The sequence below is a fragment of the Ranitomeya variabilis genome, chromosome 4, assembly GCF_051348905.1.
Source record: "Ranitomeya variabilis isolate aRanVar5 chromosome 4, aRanVar5.hap1, whole genome shotgun sequence".
Lineage (NCBI taxonomy): Eukaryota > Metazoa > Chordata > Amphibia > Anura > Dendrobatidae > Ranitomeya > Ranitomeya variabilis.
In genome coordinates this window covers 296,115,868-296,137,353 of record NC_135235.1, presented here as the reverse complement: position 1 = coordinate 296,137,353, position 21,486 = coordinate 296,115,868, and the positions used below count along the sequence as shown (strand labels likewise).

Below are 21,486 nucleotides of genomic sequence, written 5' to 3'. Positions count from 1 at the left end.
TTTATATGGAGCATTATATGGGACGTATTTTGTATGGAGCATTTTATGATTCAATATGGATATTCAAAAACACTTAACCTACTGATGTCTCAATTAATTTTACTTTTATTGGTACCTATTTTTATTTTTTAAATTTACCAGTAGCTGCTGCATTTCCCACCCTAGGCTTATACTCGAGTCATTAAGTTTTCCCAGTTTTTTGTGGCAAAATTAGGGGGGTCGGCTTATACTCGGGTTGGCTTATAGTTGAGTATATACGGTAAATTATCCTCCCTTTTGTTGATTACCTTGCTTACTTTCATCTGCAAATATAATATTATTATACATTATAAAATTAAATAGTATGATAGTGTTTATATAAAAAAAGAAAAAATAATACATTTGTGATACACTCTCTTTAAATGTAATTACAGTGTAATACCAGATATGACCTATGGACAGAAGTGGCACTGTTTTGAAAAAAAAAATATTTTTCTAATCTTGGACAATCCCTATACTTATTTCATGGTATGTTAGATTTGTAAATAAAATCAGATACATGGAATCTAATTTGATGGAACAGAAATTTAGGAAAATGGGAAATTGTAAATTAAATATATAATACACAATACACAAGAAAGTCACCACAACATACACAGAACAGACAATGATTTTATTAAATTAAGTCAGACAAATATGTACAACATATTTGTGACCCCAGAAGTAATAAATACAGAGAACGACAATCACACAAGATTGCATTGTGCAATATAAACATATACAACACGTGGATAACACAACAGGGGAATAAAATACTGGGGGTCGTAGTACAAAACATTTCTCATATATAAATATTGTTTAAATATCTCACACATGGCACGAGAGTAATAGACAAGTTCTTCAAAGAAAACCTGACGCCACTTGTTTCCCTTAGAAATAGACATTCATTGTCTATAAAAAAAAATCTACGCCCTCCCCTTGGACTTTACGTTACTCTTGAGTAACCTCATTGATTCACCAGAGATGTAATGAGGCTTTTTTTTTTTTACAAAAATCAACAGGAAATGGTTCTTTACTGACAAACAAATCTCCATAAAGTGATTTACATTATGATAAACATGAAATAGAAATTAATTGAATGCATAAATATTCATGCCCATTGGGTTGTAAGTCTAGATGGATGGTACTCTATGAACTAAGGTTAGGGTTATTCTTTGGGCTCGAGTTAAAGGTAGAGCTGGGGCTGGAATTAGGGCTATGTTTAGTTCTGGGGTTAGGGGTAGGGTTAGGGCTGCGGTTAGTCCTAGGGTTAAAGCTATGCTTAGATCTGGGGTTAGGGCTATGGTTAGCTGGGGGTTAGAGCTATGGTTGTGGCTCGGGTTATGGATGTAGTTAGGGCTGAGGTTAGAGCTATGGTTAGTTCTAGGGCAATGGGTAGAGTTAGGCCTGGGGTTAGGACTGCGGTTAGGGCAATGGTTAGTGCTATGATAAAGTCTATGGTTAGGTCTGGGATTAGGGCTGTGGTTACGGATACGGTTAGGGCTAGGGTTAGAGCTATGGTTATTTCTAGGACAATGGGTAGAGGTAAGCCTGAGATTCTGGCTGGAGTTATGGCTATGTTTAGTGTTGGGGTTGGGGGTTGATTTAGAGCTATGGTTAAGGTTCGGGTTAGAGCTATGGTTAGTGCTAGGGCAATGGGTAGAGTCAGGCCTCGGTAGAGGGCTGGAGTTATGGCTATGTTTAGTTCAGGGTTTAGGGGTAGATTTACGGCCATGGTTAAGGTTCGAGTTAGAGCCATGGTTAGTGCTAGGGCTATGTATAGAGTTAGGCATGGGATTAGGGTTATGACTTGGGTTAGATGTAGAGTTATGGCTTGGGTTAGAGATAGAGTCTCTATCATGTATTATTAATTTTTATTATTAAAGGCCAACCAATAAGAGGGGTCAGATTTGCCAGAATGAGAGTCTTTGAATAGATCGCCCTCTATAAAACTATTCGCCCATATATTCATGATTCATCCTTTTGGAGCATCAACTTACATAGAGCCCAAGGATGAAGAGACAGATTCTAGACCCTGATCCAACAGACCTGTACATGGGCCCACAGCTCATTGCGGTACACTCTGAAACTTTAAGACTGTAGCTACACTGCGAATTTGGTTGTGACACTTGTTGGACAGCAAAACTCTGCTATATGTTGCTGCTTCATTACAGTATAATAAAAGTGACTAGGGTCGCATTGCAACCCCAAGGGCACTGTGACAGTGACAAACAAGTTGCAAAAATGCCAACCACATCGGACTTCTTGTCATCGTTGCAGTATCCTCGGGGTCACAAGACGACCCCATTCACTTGTATCGTGCCGCCACATAGCAGCGACACCTATCAAACTTTGCCCACACAACAGGTATTGGGGCCAAAGTCGCCGTGTAGCCCCAGCCTAATGGTCTATTCTCATTTGCATGCTGCTGCAAAATTTGTCCTTTGAGTGTCCTTACACTGTTCAGGGGTACACTCTAGTTTATTTTTTACCATTGAAAAAGGGTTTGTTCACCTTTGTGAATTTTTTTTTCTTAAATACATGTATTTGGGGCGAAAAATAAGTTTTGGATTTTATTAAAAATGTTGCACCCTTTTAGCTTCTATAGTTTCTGTGTGTATATAATGCTGGCTGCAGAATGAGTTTACGAGATTCTATCAGTGATCTCGTGCTGACGGGAGAGTTGGTAATATGTCTTTTTCCGAGCTTCTCTCAGCTGATTTAAGACCATTGACAACAACAAAGTTGAATGACGCAAGAAAGCAAAAAGCCTGCAAAAGCCAAACAGTGCAACATGTTTTAATGAAACCCAATTGCAAAAATTATTTTTAACCCCAGTTAAGTAAGAAAAAAAAAAAAAAATTAAACAAGGACAACCCCTTTAAATTGACTCGTCACTTATCACAGGCTAATTTGACTCCATTCACTAATTAATCTTATTGACGATCACAGTAATAGGGAGTTAATACTTATGTATTCAATAAGCTTACAATTAATATCGGTGTAATGATTTTATTTGCACTTTGATATTAATCAGTATTAATATGCTCATTCACGGAAATCTAATTAAAGGAGCTGTCTGAGATTAGAAAAATAAAAAGGACAGGAAACAGCGCCACTCTTGTCTTTAGGCTGTGCCCGGTATTGCAAAACCAAAGAAACAAGCCAGAACCATAAGTTACTATAGGGTAAGTGCTCATTTTGTTTTGTTTTTTTTCTTGTGTTTTGTCTGTGAAATGACCACAGTGTGAATGTGCTCTTACACATTACACATATACCAACTTATGCTCCGGCTCATTTCCTTGGTTTTGCTGTAGTTTCTTTTACTTTTTGAGGAAGGTATTTCATCTACATAACTTCCCACGGACAGGTGGCTGCACAGTCGGCCTCAGTCCTGCTCTGCCCTTATTCATATTGAAGCCGGCTGATTAAATTAAGGTTAATACTACAAACAGGATAGGGCCGTCCCGATTAGGTATACCTCTTCACGGTGGGATGGACTTTTTGATCTGCAAATTGTCTCTTCAGAGAGATGGAGGACTAGAACTCTAGCGCCACCTACTGACAGCAGCCATCCTAAAAGTCAATATCGACCTTTTAACGAGCCTTGCAATATGACTTAGGATAAAAGCCTGATGAGAATTTCAATTTGCAGACATGTGTTTCGGGATACTGCCCTTCATCAGTGCACAGCAAGAGATCTGATTTGATCAAAATAACGTTAACCAAGTACCCTATATTATATACATCAACTATTACTGTTTGCTTATTTACTTACTATAGGGTATATGCCCTTTCACAAGAGTGGCTCTGGTTTTGGAAATAAAGGCAACACCTTTAAATCCGCTGATTATTTCATAGCAGAATGGAGACAGGCATTCTTTAAATATATGGAGGATATCTGGGCTTTTCTGTAAAAGTATTTTCGATATTCCCCATAGGATCGGTGAACGGCTGGTGACGACTGGCCACAACCATAAGCTCATATTGTTCTCCCACTGCTCCCATTTATGCTTGATGACGTCTGTAGGAAAATGCGACGATGAGGCCAGGACATCATTTTGAGGAACATCCCAAAATTACAAGTGGAGATTTTGCCTTCAGCTAAGCGAGGCTCAGATAAAGGGAATGTGTCATCAGAAAATGTCCTAAGTGTAACCGTTGGTTCACGAGAACTTGGAGGAGAATGTCTGTGTCTTCCTTTAGCTCCTCCTCTTCCCTCTCCATAGAATATTATAAGCACCAACTGTCATTTTCTATCTCAATAATGGGAAAATCTGTCTTCACGGAAAACAGACTTCACAGATTTTACCCAAAAATTGAGAGTGAAAAGAGCCAATTTCTCAGTTAAGTTATGTGACAACGTTTTTTATTTACTAATGATTTATGAAATCAAAATTAAAACGATGGTTAATTTTTAAATATTTTTTGTGAGTGTGTTAAATACATTATTTTTAAATATTTGTTAATGTTATTTTTAGATATATTATATATATAGTTCTTAATGATATAATGATATATATCTATATATATATATATATACATATATATATATACACACAAAAAGAAATAGCAAAGAAAACAAATATATATATATATATATATATATATATATATATATATATATATATATTTATATACGTATTCCATGTCAGATTATTTTTAATAAAATTAGAATTCTTGCAATTTTCATGCTGGCCTCCAGGGCTTTTTTAGATTAATAGTTGCTGTTGTTTCAGGAAATTCACATTAGCCACAATGAACAGAGATATCTTTTGTATTGAGGCATCTAATGAGCGGTGCGTGGTGGATCCTGTGTTATCAACTGTGTATAGAGGTGTTACCTGTCATTGTCATCCTGCCTCTGATGATAATGAAAATGTTGAAAACTCTTCCTGCAACCATAGTGGCTAGTGTGAAATTTTGCCAACATTTTTTAAAAATCGCATTGAAGGCAAAAACTCGATAGGTCATTATCTGACAACACATTCCCTTTAAAGGGGTTGTGCCAAGTTTTAACGGTATCCCCGATCCATAGGATCTCACATGGGACTACTGGAGATAGCCAAGCTCTGTTCTCGGCTATCTCAGACAGTCCCATAGAACAACAATGTAGTGTAGGTACGCACGCTCCACCTCTGATCAGCTCAGGGAACCAAAGGGGGTCCACATGGGTGCACCCCCCAGCGATCATTAGGTTATCCCCTATCATATGGATAATAAGGGATAACTATAGAGTTTGGCACAAATCCTTTATCACTTCTTGTGTTGGGGGTCGGTTCTTTTTGACTGTTAGTAAAGAAAAACTGGACAGAACCATCAAAAGTCAATAGCAAAAAAAAGTAATAAAACTGGTCATAATGGACCTTGATGGATCAGATCAACTATGACTACCTGGATCTTGTAAAAAGGAAGACAATTCTTGTCTTTAATGGCTGCATTCTGAAAAGGATTTTTGGGGGGCATTAAAATATCAATACCTATTATGAGGAAAGTCCCTCATTGTCTGATCGGTGGGGTTTAACATCCATTGATCATTAGAATAAATGTTAGAAGCACAGCGGCTGACCCTGACGCTGCAGTTCATCCTCATTCACCTGCTCCCTCATATTGAACATCCGGACATCGGACTCATCAAACATTGATGACCACCAATAGTTTATTCACAGAAGACCCCTTTAACAGTCAGCTGGCATCTTTATTAGTAAAAGATGAATAATGTGGAAGGTGAAAAATAAATGATGAGTTAGTTATGGGGCTGTCACTCGCTAATTATCCATGAATTAAAATTTGGGATTTCTCATTGAAGCAAAGCCATTGCAGGAATCTCTTGTATTTTTTTCATATTATAAGATATAAATAATGACCTAAACGTTCAAAGAGATGGATGAAATCACATAATATGCACTGCACTGGCAGGGCACTAGAGACGAATCTGGGGGAAGCTTTGGACTAATATAAGAATGAAAAAATGATTTTATTAATTGGGAAGTCGGCAATGATTTTATCAGAAGAACTACAGTAAGAACAGTAAGCACAATGGAAGTGATTTGGAAGGTTCCTCAGTTGCATATTTCCGAGAAAGTAGTCACAGGCTAAACCCCTATTGCAGAAGGATTAACAGTCGTAATGTTACAGCTGTGTTTTCACATAGTGGAAGTGAGGCGGTAGATCTCTGCGGAGGAAAGTGCATGGTTTACTGTGAATTGCTGCTTTATATCAGCTTGTCCCGCGTGTGGGACACTACAGCCCCACTACCGCCATGTGAAAATCCAGTCTTAGTGAATGTGCACATGACATCCGTCAGATGCCGGCGCCGTGAGCCCACATCGTTGTTTGAAGCAGAGGAAACTTCAGGAAAACTTTTCCTTTTCCTGAAACTTCTTCTCTGGCGCTTCTTGAGACGTTGTTGTGACTTTTTTTGTTGTGACTTTTTTTGTTATTCATGTCACATATAGGTTAGCTCGGGCTTCTTCGTGGAAGCCACCTGAAGAATGGTCGGGTCACTACTTTTGGCTGCTTCACGGCTTTCGAAGACTGAAGCAGTTAAAAAAAAGTGAAAAAAGACACAACAATAGTTTTGACATGGCTGTGCATATGTTCGTTCATTTTGACGTTTTTTAAGGGCTTTTTTCGGCCGGGCTACAGGCAGGTTTCCATTGGGGTATATTCACACAACGTTTTTTTCTGGTGGCCCACCATTGAACATAGCCTATACGTCTGATGAAGGGTCTTCACCCGAAACGTTAGCATAATACTGTACTTACCACGTTCTAACCAATGGATGTGAAATACTGACAATAAATCCTAATTTGAAGCATCTCCAAGTGCCTTTAGGTGTGCTGTTTTTCACTCTGTCTATTATTGGCCTACAGGAGCTCACTGTTTGGATCCAGAAGAACTAGGACCCTTCTCAAAACTATATCTCACTGGGTGTGCCACCTACCTGTTTGATTTCCAATTTGAGACACATCTTTAAATGTTCCCCCAAAAAAGCTCAAAAGAATGAACATATGCATTTTGTTTGTACAAATGGCTTGCTATTCATCCATTCAGGCTTTTGAGCATTTTTTAAAGGCTTCAGGTTGCCAAAGAAGCCAGATGGCTAAAAGAAGTGAGCAGACCGTTCTTCAGGTGTTTTCCACTCCAAAGACAAAACTTGGCAGGTTTGCCTGGAAAGGATCTCATGTGCACAAACCCTTTTTTTAAGGAAAGGGTTATGCTTGTGTGTAAATCAGATCCAGGAAGCACTTCCAGAACTTATTAGCCCACATGTTCTGGCCTTTTCGATAACCCATAAAGCATTACCCTTTTCCATGGAGTTAAATAAGATCACGAGTAAGAGGACATGATTTTGAGCATCTCCTTCTCAGAAATGGTGGTGGTACCAGAGGTTTGGGCACCTATCTTATATACTTTTATTATCTGGCCATAGATGATGTTGGAACCACAACCTATATTCGATATACCAAGGTCAGTTGAAGAGCGTAGACTATCTCTGGACAGGTCTGTTTTGGGTTCTTGTACCTCATCGTCGCAAAACAGGGTTCTTCTTAGCCATTCGAGTTGGCGTTTAACACTGAAATATGGTTTCTCCTTAAGGAACTAAAGGGGAAATCCATCTTAAAAAATGTTCCTACATGCCATGAAGACATTTCAAGTAGTTGGCATCATCCCAAACTGAAGAGGCCCATGATGCTCCGTAAAGTGCGTGAACACTTTTAGACCCCGTTGGAGATTTTCATCACCAGAAACAAAATAGTTGGTCTTTTATGTATTTTCGGGTGGAGTTACCTTCTACGTAGACCTCCTAGGTAACCAGTCCTGTCATTCTGAAATGGAGAAAATTCACCCTATACAACCAGTGACCCATTGTGGATGTTTGTGGTCCAACAAGGTAAAGTCCAGGTCATCGCCAGGTTATTAGTAATCGTCATCGTCCTCATCCTCATCCTTGCTCGGGGCACACCTTTGGAAACAGTGCACAGTGGTAGCCAAGAAGAAGCTTGAAAAAATGGCAGCAATGGATACAGCGACTCCAGAAAAGATAATGATTAAAAAATCAGTCAGCGATAAGGTGAACTTGCATTCGCTGAAGCTGATGTCTGACAGCTCGTGAAGGAAGACTTTCCGATCCTCTAATGTGCACTGAATTTCTTCGACACCTGAGAAAAGTGGAGAAAAAAGGGGAGGAAACGGTTAAATTTACCTTAATATATGCAGAATTGTAAAAGATTAGGAAAAAAAAATTAATTTTTTTCCCAAAACAGCACCACTCTCATCTAATGGCTGTGCCTTGTAAAGCTGTTTAGTGCCTTGTAAAGCTGTTTATTCCCATGTAAGTGATTACAGTCACACTGCAATACCAGACACAGCCAGTGGACAATAGTGGCGCTATTGCTATAAAACAAATATAATCTGGTTGCTGCTCTGTGTAAGGTATCTGACTCCTGAGATGGCAAAGATCACAAGAAAGTAGGGTAAAAGGACACTCTCCTGCCTTCCGTCAGGTATATAAGAGCCTACGTCTATGTTTGGTGCACACAATGTTTGCCACATTCTCATATGCATAATATACTTGCTTAATGTGGCACAAATCAGGTGCGTCACTAGGTCCTATCACCTATCTCTTTAAAAAAACCCATAAATGTGTATTTTTATTTTTTCACCCTGGTGTAAATGCCGCTGTTCTCCTGAATCCGGCGATGTTTCTCTTTTGTTCCTGCGCCTCTCCGTTCCCAAGATACATCCACTGTTTCCGACATATAATTCTAGTCTTGTTATACAATTGGGCAGGTCATCAAATTCTTTCAGGAAGTCATTATGGTGACCACTCCCACTTGTCTAACAAGACTTAGATTTATCGAGAGGGAAGAAAGGGCCATATCTCAGGAACGGAGAGGGGTAGAAACAAAAGAGACACAACATTGGATTCAGGAGAACGGCGGCATTTACACCAGATAAGAAAAATGACTTATTTATGACAAGGTCGTCTTTAAAACCCAACGGGCAAACACGAGACAGCACACAACCCACAAGGTCCAAGGCCATACGTCAAAATACCAGCTGAGTATGCAGAATGTGTGTAATAGGATGATGAATATTCGCTGATGGGTACTGAGATATCTGAAGGAATCAATACGCAACTATGGTATATATATATATATATATATATATATATATATATATATATATATATATATATATACTGTATATTTATATATATATATATATATATATATATATATATATATATATATATATATATATATATATATATATATATATATATATATATATATATATATATATATATATATATATATATATATACACACACATATATATATTAGCATTTATGGCCATTAATTTACAATATGATACCTAACTTAATGTCACCTTTTTCATGAGTTTTCGTCTCGAAAAATGTACTTAATATTCATCATCTTTCACATTTCTCAGGGTGTTCTGTTTGGCAGTATATCCTTACATGACCATCATAAAGTGCAGTACTGTCCTTCCACCACCAGAGGTCACTTTTAGGTAGGAGAGTAAGGAAAGAAGAGTATGGCGGTGGCCCCATTGCATCTGTGAGAGTCACATGGGACTTATTTCGGAGGAAATTCAAAGCATTAATCTCCACATTCAAGTGTGGGGATACAGCAGTGAAAATCCACAGACTTCACCTTTTGCATTACCAAGTGTTAATATCCGCAGCATAAACAGCCATTTTATAAAATCTCATGCACAGCGCTGACACTGTAAAATCCATTGTGTGAACACACCCCAAGCCTCTGTTCACATTTGCAGCTTCTTTTTCTGTCAGTGACATCTCTGCAGAACTCAACGTTCCACATTATAATTCTTCGGGATATTGAGCTGTGTCAGTATCCATCGTGCAGTAGACATGTCAGAGCGTTGTGCCTTCTGTTATAAAAGAAGCCATGATGCAGAGTGGACACGGCTTCAAAGGGAACTTGTCTGCACATTTTTAGAAATGGAAGTAGTGGTATGGCTGCGTAGCCACTTGCCCCCAGAGAAAAATGATACCTTATTTGTAAAGATCCGATGTGCCAGACGGGAGATATAAAATGTAGAAGACTTATTCAAATCAGGCTGGAAGTGCACAGGGGGCGTGTCAATACTCTTACTCTGCTTTTTCAAAGTGCACTGGCACGCCCCCTGGGCACTTCCAGCCTGATTTGAATATGACTTCTACACTTTATATCTCCCGCCTGGCACATCGGATCTTTACAAATAAGGCATCGTTTTTATTGGGGGCCAAGCGGCTACACTGCCATGCCACTATTTCCATAAGTAAAAACCTAATGAAAGTTCCTTTTAAAGGGGTGAAGCTTTTATTAGTTTAAAAAGGAACCCATATATGTTCTAAAATGATAGAACAAATGATATTTACCTACCGGACCTCCGCCAGACCTCTGTACTGCTGTTAATGCCCACTGATGGTCTACTGGCTTTCTTTTCCATCAAGTGATTGACTGCAGTGGTCATGATCCATCCATGAGACATTAGAAAGAGCTGGGAGAAGCAGCTGCTTCTTTTCTGCTCTGCTGACGTCATGCTGATTGACAGTCGACTCCCCATTGCTGAACTGCAGGGAGCCAGCTGTCAATCAGCATGACGTCAGCTGTCACATCCTGTCAACAGAAAACCCTGGAAGAGCTGCTCTGGTGATGGTGAGCAGCTGAATCGTCGGCAGGAGCGGTCAATAACCATTCTGTTCCGGCGCTGGGTAGAACAAGCAAGTAGTTAGCAAAAAAATCCTGATTCCTGAATCAAAATCCTGATTCAATCCTTTAAAGAAGATTTATCACCCACAAAAAACCACTGTACAGACTGCTAGACTGCTAGTCCTATAGATAATGTTTGTTACATAAAAGGGAATGTGTCTTCAGAAAATGACCTCTTGTTTCAATCAGTTCTTTGTGCTAAATTCATTCATTATTTCTTTTTTATTTTTGCCATTTTTGACAATTGTTTTTCATATCACAATCTGTATTAATAATAAAAATGGGAAATCTTATACTTTTCACACTGGCCTCTAGGGCTAGTCTAGACTGAAACTTCCTGCTGCTTCAGGAAATCCACATGTACATTAGCAGCAATGATCATACTCTGACCCTATCTTTTATATTGACGCATCTATTGCGCGTGTGCAAGGGTCATTGTGAATGGAGGAGGAGCAGGGGAGATGTGATATCAGCTATTGTAATAGGTGAATCCTGTGTAATCAGCTGAGAATAGAGGTGTTACCTGTCATTGTAATCCTGCCTCTGCTGATAATGAGCCTGCTGAAAACTCTTACTGTCTGTGTTATCAGCTGTGTATAGGGGTGTTATTGTGTCATTGCATTCCTGCCTCTGATGATAATGAGCATGCTGAAAACTCTTACTGTCTGTGTTATCAGCTGTGTGTAGGTGTGTTATTGTGTCATTGCATTCCTGCCTCTGATGATAGTGAACCTGGTGAAAACTCTTACTGCCTGTGTTATCAGCTGTGCATAAAGGTGCTATTGTGTCATTGCATTACTGCCTCTGATGATAGTGAACCTGGTGAAAACTCTTACTGCCTGTGTTATCAGCTGTGCATAAAGGTGTTAATGTGTCATTACATTCCTGTCTCTGATGATAATGAATTAAACCAGAAAAAAATATATGATAGCTCTATCACATCAAAAATGAAGTATTACCCAAAACAAAAAAAATGAATCTCAGAGCAGATTTTTATTAAATAGAGTCATTTTAATAATAAATAATTCATGAAAAAAAATCATAAAAAAGATTAATGACAGGGATAGTGACACCTAGATACCACGGCGGAGTTAGAATACAATTACTGCAGTCATAATGACTAAAGAATGTCCCTCTAATGTTGTTCAAAGAATTGTATATAAGAAGATATTAAGGCAGTGGCAGGTTGATAAGGAATTAGATGTAGACTCGCAAACATACGCAAGTGCGATATGGAGTGAAAAAATCAAGTCCATACAATATAATACAGGGAGCCACAACTAGCTCAATAAGAACATGTGTAGAATCTACAGCCACAAATTACACCCTTTAGCATAGAAACATGCATATAACAAAAGAAATCAGAGATATGGGACAAATAATGAATATAGAGTAATACCAACCTACTAACCAGACGTGGACAGAGGCCCCGACGCGCGTTTCGCTAGTAGTGCTTCCTCGGGATGCCCCTCGAGGTTTTCATGAATTAATTATCATTAAAATGACTCTATTTAATAAAATTCTGCTCTGAGATTCATGATAATGAACCTGGTGAAAACTCTTATCTTATTATCAGCTGTGCACAGAGGTGCTATTGTATCATTGCATTCCTGCCTCTGATGATAACGAACCTGCTGAAAACTCTTACTGAAAGGACAAGGAGTAGGATTGTAAAATAGCCCCAGTGACCCTCTACTGTGTCCTCAATGCTGAGAAATACAGGCAGATACTTATCCATCATGCAATACCGTCAGTGAGACGTCTGACTGGCTCCAGATTTCTTGTGCTGCGCATAAATAACACAAAATCCCGATTTATGCAAAAGTTAATTTTCTGAAGACACATTTTTTTTAACATGTGTTTTCCTAATGCGGGACCTTTGGGGCGGTGTATGACACATGGATTGTGTCCTTTAATTATCACCCGATTCTCCATGCTAGAATTTCTTTGGCAGCAGGATCGATCCCGATATCTGATATAAGGGAATTAGTGTCTACAGCTGAAGGATTCTGGAATAATGGATTTATTGGCATCTGTATAACACAGGGATGGGGATCACAAACCACATTCCTGATTAATACTCACGGCGACGTAGAGCCGGGGATCCGGGGATTGTGTGACTCGGCGCTGATTCTATTCGGCTTCATCATCATTTAATGACTATTTATAAATGGATGCAGAGAAACGTGAGGAAAGTGTAACACAGCTTCCCGGGGGGGGATTGTCCTCTGTTCTCCTGCGACATGCCCTCTACAATTTACTGACAGCTCAGCAGCGACTTTCTCAAACCTCAATCCTAAAGAAGCCCAAAAGTCTTAAAGTGTAGCCGTCATTTCAGGAGACTTCTCAGAATACATTGTCATGGGTGTACAGGAGGAATAATACCTTCTGGTCATTATATGACTTGTATCCTGCATTTATCCCCAGTTTTACACTTTGCCGTTTCTTCTGTTACTTTTCAGTTGTCTCTGAGCTGGTGGAAGGAGACTTGCTGCTATGATGTCACCTATACACAGATACATGAGACATTCCTGCTCACTTTTTTGTCTCTATGTAGCATATGTTGAGATACAGCAGCATGGAGAACATGATACAAAAGTACTGAGCAGTGTAACTGTGAATCAAGCATCGAGGTGGAGATAAAACACTTTCTAGAAAACAGCAGCTCTATATCAGTGCATTTCTCTGCCTCTTAGGGCTCGTGTACAAGGCCAATTAAGAGTGCTGTCCATGGTTTATATTCCTACCTGTGATATTCTCTGGGGCCGATTTTTTTCAATGGACCAAGTGGTCAGTAGAAAAAAATCAGAGACATGTTCGATTTTGATCTGAGTGTCAGATCAAAATCAACAATGCAAGTCTATGGGTTGTGAAAAAAATTGGAAGCACTCGGATGACACTCGAGTGCGATCCGATGTTCATGGATTGACAGACTGGAGAAGGTAGAGAAACTGTTTCTTTTCCTCTCTGTCAAACACTGATGCCATTTTCCTCAGATAAGGAGACATTGATTGTTACACCTTCTCTTTCCCCAATTCTCCAGACTTTAATAGACAGCTGTAGTCTGATCCCTCAGTCTCACAAGACAGATTGTCTTAATCAAAACAGATTTGGGCAGTTTTTCATAGTAAATGATGAGTTTGGTACATAGAGGATGGAGGAGATGTGGCTCAAATGAGGAGAAAAAAATGTATCTGATAAGAAAGATTAACGTACATTTCATTTCTGTACAGACCTAATCATTTTCACGGATAACATCATTTCACTGATTCATTTTCACTGATATATAACAGTCTGCTGTAGCCACCACCAGAGGGCGCTTTGGATCATGCTACTGTTCATGCATTGAACTCAATACTAAATCATTAGTGCCCTCTAGTGGTGGCTGAAGGCAGACAGACTTTTATCATTTACATCTTTATTTAGTTCTCATTTTTACCACCATCTCGTCTATTCTTGGAGACGCAGTAATCTAAAAGACCTTTAGTGATGTTGTCCATGTTTGATTGGTTGTCTCCTTAAATTGAGTTTTTCACTACGTTAAAAGAAAAAAAACGGGCCTACAGTGGTCATAAAATGGAAAAAAAAGACTCCTAAGCTTTTTTTCGGCTCAAATGGAATGTGATTGGTGTAGCCAATCAACAGTTGTTGATTGGCTGCAGTGGTCATCTGAAGACTCCTATTGGTAGAGGAAGCCAGGAGGCATCTGAAGCAGTAGTAAAAAGCTAAATTAGAAGTGGACAATCCCTTTAAGTGTCAACTTTTATACCTAACGCTGCAGGGCATAAATGTGTTGTGAAATTGGATTTTGGGCTCCCCCGGTGGCCACTGGTGGAATTGAACTGGTGTGCATCATCCCCTCTGTTCACCTGTTTCCATCAGGATGTGGGAGTCGCTATTTAACCTTGCTCCTCTGTCACTTCCATGCCGGTCAACATTGTAATCAGAAGCCTTTCTGTGCATGTTCCTGCTGCTAGACAACTCCCAGCTAAGTTGGACCTTAGTCCTCGTTTGTTTTTGCATTTTGTTCCAGTTCACAGCTGTAGTTTCGTTTCTGTGTCTGGAAAGCTCTTGTGATCTGAAATTGCCACTCTGATGTTATGAGTTAATACTAGAGTCTTAAAGTAATTTCAGGATGGTATTTTGATAGGGTTTTCAGCTGACCATGAAAGTGCCCTTTCTGTCTTCCTGCTATCTAGTAAGCGGACCTCAATTTTGCTAAACCTATTTTCATACTACGTTTGTCATTTCATCTAAAATCACCGCCACTATATGTGGGGGCCTCTGTCTGCCTATCGGGGAAACTTCTCTAGAGGTGAGCCAGGACTATATTTTCCTCTGCCAGGATTAGTTAGTCCTCCGGCCGGCGCTGGGCGTCTAGGGATAAAAAACGTAGGCAACGCTACCCGGCTACTGTTAGTTGTGCGGCAGGTTTAGTTCATGGTCAGTTTAGTTTCCATCCTTCCAAGAGCTAGTACTTATGTTTGCTGGGCTATGTTCTCTTGCCATTGAGAACCATAACAGTTTGACCGGCCCCAAAGGGTTAAATTAATTGACAGAGAAAGGAGAGAAAAGAGAAGTCTGCTGAAGATTTTTTTTTTTTTTTTTTTTTCCCCTTCCCTTCAGTTCTGAGTGTGCTTGTAATTGAATCTCTTGCAAGTCTGCCTATATTGCAGCCTTTCTCTCTCTCTCTCTCCTTCTAATCCTGGAATGGCTCTGTGTTCACCTGTTTAAAATGGATATTCAGAGTTTAGCTGCAGGTTTGAATAATCTCACCACGAAAGTTCAAAATTTACAAGATTTTGTTGTTCATGTTCCTATATCTGAACCTAGAATTCCTTTGCCTGAATTTTTCTCGGGGAATAGATCTTGCTTTCAAAATTTTAAAAATAATTGCAAGTTGTTTTTGTCCCTGAAATCTCGCTCTGCTGGAGATCCTGCTCAGCAGGTCAGGATTGTGATTTCCTTGCTCCGGGGCGACCCTCAGGATTGGGCTTTTGCATTGGCTCCAGGGGATCCTGCGTTGCTCAATGTGGATGCGTTTTTTCTGGCCTTGGGGTTGCTTTATGAGGAACCTCAGTTAGAGCTTCAGGCGGAAAAGGCCTTGATGTCCCTATCTCAGGGGCAAGACGAAGCTGAAATATACTGCCAGAAATTCCGTAAATGGGCTGTACTTACTCAGTGGAATGAGTGCGCCCTGGCGGCGAATTTCAGAGAGGGTCTCTCTGATGCCATTAAGGATGTTATGGTGGGGTTCCCTGTGCCTGCGGGTCTGAATGAGTCCATGACAATGGCTATCCAGATCGATAGGCGTCTGCGGGAGCGCAAACCTGTGCACCATTTGGCGGTGTCTACTGAGAAGACGCCAGAGAATATGCAATGTGATAGAATTCTGTCCAGAAGTGAACGGCAGAATTTAAGACGAAAAAATGGGTTGTGCTTCTATTGCGGTGATTCAACTCATGTTATATCAGCATGCTCTAAGCGTACTAAGAAGCTTGATAAGTCTGTTTCAATTGGCACTTTACAGTCTAAGTTTATTCTATCTGTGACCCTGATTTGTTCTTTGTCATCTATTACCGCGGGTGCCTATGTCGACTCTGGTGCCGCTTTGAGTCTTATGGATTGGTCCTTTGCCAAACGCTGTGGGTATCATTTGGAGCCTCTTGAAACTCCTATACCCCTGAAGGGGATTGACTCCACCCCATTGGCTAGTAATAAACCACAATACTGGACACAAGTAACTATGCGGATTAATCCGGATCATCAGGAGATTATTCGCTTTCTTGTGCTGTATAACCTGCATGATGTGTTGGTGCTTGGATTGCCATGGCTGCAATCTCATAACCCAGTCCTTGACTGGAAAGCTATGTCTGTGTTAAGCTGGGGATGTAAGGGGACGCATGGGGACGTACCTGTGGTTTCCATTTCATCATCTATTCCCTCTGAGATTCCTGAATTCTTGACTGAATTTCGTGACGTTTTTGAAGAACCTAAGCTTGGTTCATTACCTCCGCACCGGGAGTGCGATTGTGCCATAGATTTTATTCCGGGTAGTAAATACCCTAAGGGTCGTTTATTTAATCTGTCTGTGCCTGAACATGCTGCTATGCGAGAATATATAAAGGAGTCCTTGGAAAAGGGACATATTCGTCCTTCATCATCTCCCTTAGGAGCCGGTTTTTTCTTTGTAGCTAAGAAAGATGGCTCTTTGAGACCGTGTATTGATTATCGGCTTTTGAATAAAATCACGGTTAAATATCAATATCCGTTGCCACTGCTGACTGATTTGTTTGCTCGCATAAAGGGGGCCAAGTGGTTCTCTAAGATAGATCTCCGTGGGGCGTATAATTTGGTGCGAATTAAGCAGGGGGATGAGTGGAAGACCGCATTTAATACGCCCGAGGGCCACTTTGAGTATTTGGTGATGCCTTTTGGTCTTTCAAATGCCCCTTCAGTCTTTCAGTCCTTTATGCATGACATTTTCCGTGATTATTTGGATAAATTTATGATTGTGTATCTGGATGATATTTTGATTTTTTCGGATGACTGGGACTCTCATGTCCAGCAGGTCAGGAGGGTTTTTCAGGTTTTGCGGTCTAATTCCTTGTGTGTGAAGGGTTCTAAATGCGTTTTTGGGGTTCAAAAGATTTCCTTTTTGGGATATATTTTTTCCCCCTCTTCCATCGAGATGGATCCTGTCAAGGTTCAGGCTATTTGTGATTGGACGCAACCCTCTTCTCTTAAGAGTCTTCAGAAATTTTTGGGCTTTGCTAACTTTTATCGTCGATTTATTGCTGGTTTTTCTGATGTTGTTAAACCATTGACTGATTTGACTAAGAAGGGTGCTGATGTTGCTGATTGGTCCCCTGCTGCTGTGGAGGCCTTTCGGGAGCTTAAGCGCCGCTTTTCTTCCGCCCCTGTGTTGCGTCAGCCTGATGTTGCTCTTCCTTTTCAGGTTGAGGTCGACGCTTCTGAAATCGGAGCTGGGGCAGTTTTGTCGCAGAGAAGTTCCGATTGTTCCGTGATGAGACCTTGTGCCTTTTTCTCGCGTAAATTTTCGCCCGCCGAGCGGAATTATGATGTTGGGAATCGGGAGCTTTTGGCCATGAAGTGGGCTTTTGAGGAGTGGCGTCATTGGCTTGAGGGGGCTAGACATCAGGTGGTGGTATTGACTGACCACAAAAAATCTAATTTATCTTGAGTCCGCCAGACGCCTGAATCCTAGACAGGCGCGCTGGTCGTTGTTTTTCTCTCGGTTTAATTTTGTGGTGTCCTACCTGCCGGGTTCTAAGAATGTTAAGGCGGATGCCCTTTCTAGGAGTTTTGAGCCTGACTCCCCTGGTAACTCTGAACCTACAGGTATCCTTAAGGATGGAGTGATATTGTCTGCCGTTTCTCCAGACCTGCGGCGGGCCTTGCAGGAGTTTCAGGCGGATAGACCTGATCGTTGCCCACCTGGTAGACTGTTTGTTCCTGATGATTGGACCAGTAAAGTCATTTCTGAGGTTCATTCTTCTGCGTTGACAGGTCATCCTGGAATCTTTGGTACCAGGGATTTGGTGGCAAGGTCCTTCTGGTGGCCTTCCCTGTCTCGAGATGTGCGAGGCTTTGTGCAGTCTTGTGACATTTGTGCTCGGGCCAAGCCTTGTTGTTCTCGGGCTAGTGGATTGTTGTTGCCCTTGCCTATCCCGAAGAGGCCCTGGACGCACATCTCGATGGATTTTATTTCGGATCTTCCTGTTTCTCAGAAGATGTCTGTCATCTGGGTGGTGTGTGACCGTTTCTCTAAGATGGTCCATTTGGTTCCCCTGCCTAAGTTGCCTTCTTCTTCCGAGTTGGTTCCTCTGTTTTTTCAAAATGTGGTCCGTTTGCATGGTATTCCGGAGAATATCGTTTCTGACAGAGGAACCCAGTTCGTGTCTAGATTTTGGCGAGCATTCTGTGCTAGGATGGGCATAGATTTGTCTTTCTCGTCTGCTTTCCATCCTCAGACTAATGGCCAGACCGAGCGGACGAATCAGACCTTGGAGACATATTTGAGGTGTTTTGTGTCTGCAGATCAGGATGATTGGGTTGCTTTTTTGCCTTTAGCGGAGTTTGCCCTCAATAATCGGGCCAGCTCTGCCACCTTGGTGTCTCCTTTTTTCTGTAATTCGGGGTTTCATCCTCGATTTTCTTCTGGTCAGGTGGAATCTTCGGATTGTCCTGGAGTGGATGCTGTGGTGGAGAGGTTGCATCAGATTTGGGGGCAGGTAGTGGACAATTTGAAGTTGTCCCAGGAGAAGACTCAGCTTTTTGCCAACCGCCGGCGTCGGGTTGGTCCTCGGCTTTGTGTTGGGGACTTGGTGTGGTTGTCTTCTCGTTTTGTCCCTATGAGGGTTTCTTCTCCTAAGTTTAAGCCTCGGTTCATCGGCCCGTACAAGATATTGGAGATTCTTAACCCTGTGTCCTTCCGTTTGGACCTCCCTGCATCTTTTTCTATTCATAATGTTTTTCATCGGTCATTGTTGCGCAGGTATGAGGTACCGGTTGTGCCTTCCGTTGAGCCTCCTGCTCCGGTGTTGGTTGAGGGCGAGTTGGAGTACGTTGTGGAAAAAATCTTGGACTCCCGTGTTTCCAGACGGAAACTCCAGTATCTGGTCAAATGGAAGGGATACGGTCAGGAGGATAATTCTTGGGTGACTGCCTCTGATGTTCATGCCTCCGATCTGGTCCGTGCCTTTCATAGGGCTCATCCTGATCGCCCTGGTGGTTCTGGTGAGGGTTCGGTGCCCCCTCCTTGAGGGGGGGGTACTGTTGTGAAATTGGATTTTGGGCTCCCCCGGTGGCCACTGGTGGAATTGAACTGGTGTGCATCATCCCCTCTGTTCACCTGTTTCCATCAGGATGTGGGAGTCGCTATTTAACCTTGCTCCTCTGTCACTTCCATGCCGGTCAACATTGTAATCAGAAGCCTTTCTGTGCATGTTCCTGCTGCTAGACAACTCCCAGCTAAGTTGGACCTTAGTCCTCGTTTGTTTTTGCATTTTGTTCCAGTTCACAGCTGTAGTTTCTTTTCTGTGTCTGGAAAGCTCTTGTGATCTGAAATTGCCACTCTGATGTTATGAGTTAATACTAGAGTCTTAAAGTAATTTCAGGATGGTATTTTGATAGGGTTTTCAGCTGACCATGAAAGTGCCCTTTCTGTCTTCCTGCTATCTAGTAAGCGGACCTCAATTTTGCTAAACCTATTTTCATACTACGTTTGTCATTTCATCTAAAATCACCGCCAATATATGTGGGGGCCTCTGTCTGCCTATCGGGGAAACTTCTCTAGAGGTGAGCCAGGACTATATTTTCCTCTGCCAGGATTAGTTAGTCCTCCGGCCGGCGCTGGGCGTCTAGGGATAAAAAACGTAGGCAACGCTACCCGGCTACTGTTAGTTGTGCGGCAGGTTTAGTTCATGGTCAGTTTAGTTTCCATCCTTCCAAGAGCTAGTACTTATGTTTGCTGGGCTATGTTCTCTTGCCATTGAGAACCATAACATAAATGGATCTGCTCCATTGACAGCCATATTGGTCGTCATCCAACTCTACCTGGAAGTGATAGGGCTAACAACTACATTTTTAACAACTTCAAGGAGAGGACCAGTGTAAAATATTGACTTGCAGGAAAGGGGACACTGCACACGACTACAGTAGGTGCTAAGATTTTCTACTTCCTCAGATGTCTACCTATAATTGTAAAGGGAAATGTGAGAAACGTGGGTTTCTCCTTACCTGGGATTGGATTTTGTACTTGCTCCCAGATGACGGATTCTTAGAAACCGAGGAAAGGTCAGCGGTATACATGTGTCTGGTCTGTGACTTATGTGAATTAGCATTTCTTAGAAAGACCGGATTAGTGGTTAAGAGCGCAAACAAGCACAGTGATACCATTGTTTATAAAGCAGGTATTGGGACTTTTGGCAGTGTGGACAGGTGCCAAGTCCTGCTGGAGAATGACATTTCCATCTCCAAAAAGCTTGTCGGCAGAGGGAAGCATGAAGAGCTCTAAAATTTCCTGGTTGACACCTGCGCTGACTTTGGTCTTGATAACATACAGTGGACCTACACCAGCAGATGACATGGCTCCCCAAACCATCACTGATTGTGGAAACTTCATACTAGACCTTGGAAATCAAGTTCCAAGAGTTTGGAGGAAGAGTGGAGAGGCCACAATCCAAGCCGCTTGAGGTCTAGTGTGAAGTTTCCACAAGGTTGTTGCCTTCCTACGGCCTCCTCCACGTCTCCTGGTGTACTGGCCTGTCTCCTGGTATCTGCTCCATGCTCTGGACACTGCGCTGACAGACACAGCTACCCTTCTTGCCACAGCTCGCAATGATGTGCCATCCTGGATGAGCTGCACTACATGAGCCACTTAGAAACAATGACCCAGGTCCAGAAACCATAATCACAAATCGATCCTAACAGGATCACCAAAAACCAATTAGGGTAATACCCTGAGATACTTCCTATATAGATGACAACCTCAAAAAATGAAGTATAAACAAGCTCATAAAAAATATAAATTTATTGAATTATACACTAGACATACAACAAAAATCCATAAATACATGTAAAGAATATATTATGCTACAGAGTGCTTCAAATATTGGGTACAGGTGCACCAAAAGGAACACGCTACGTATCACATAATGGAGAGGGAGGAAACAAGGGTACAATCACATGAATA

General features: G+C 41.2%; 1 protein-coding gene across 1 annotated transcript in view; it reads right to left on the bottom strand.

Moving 5' to 3' along the window:
- Positions 1-5,977: 5,977 nt before the first annotated feature.
- Positions 5,978-21,486, bottom strand: part of LRRC38 (leucine rich repeat containing 38) — a 57,195-nt gene continuing 41,686 nt past the window's right edge. Inside the window, exon 2 of the mRNA XM_077250246.1 lies at positions 5,978-8,183. Within this exon, the coding sequence (XP_077106361.1) occupies positions 7,942-8,183 (242 nt within the window). The 3' untranslated portion in view covers positions 5,978-7,941. The remainder of the gene's footprint in view (positions 8,184-21,486) is intronic.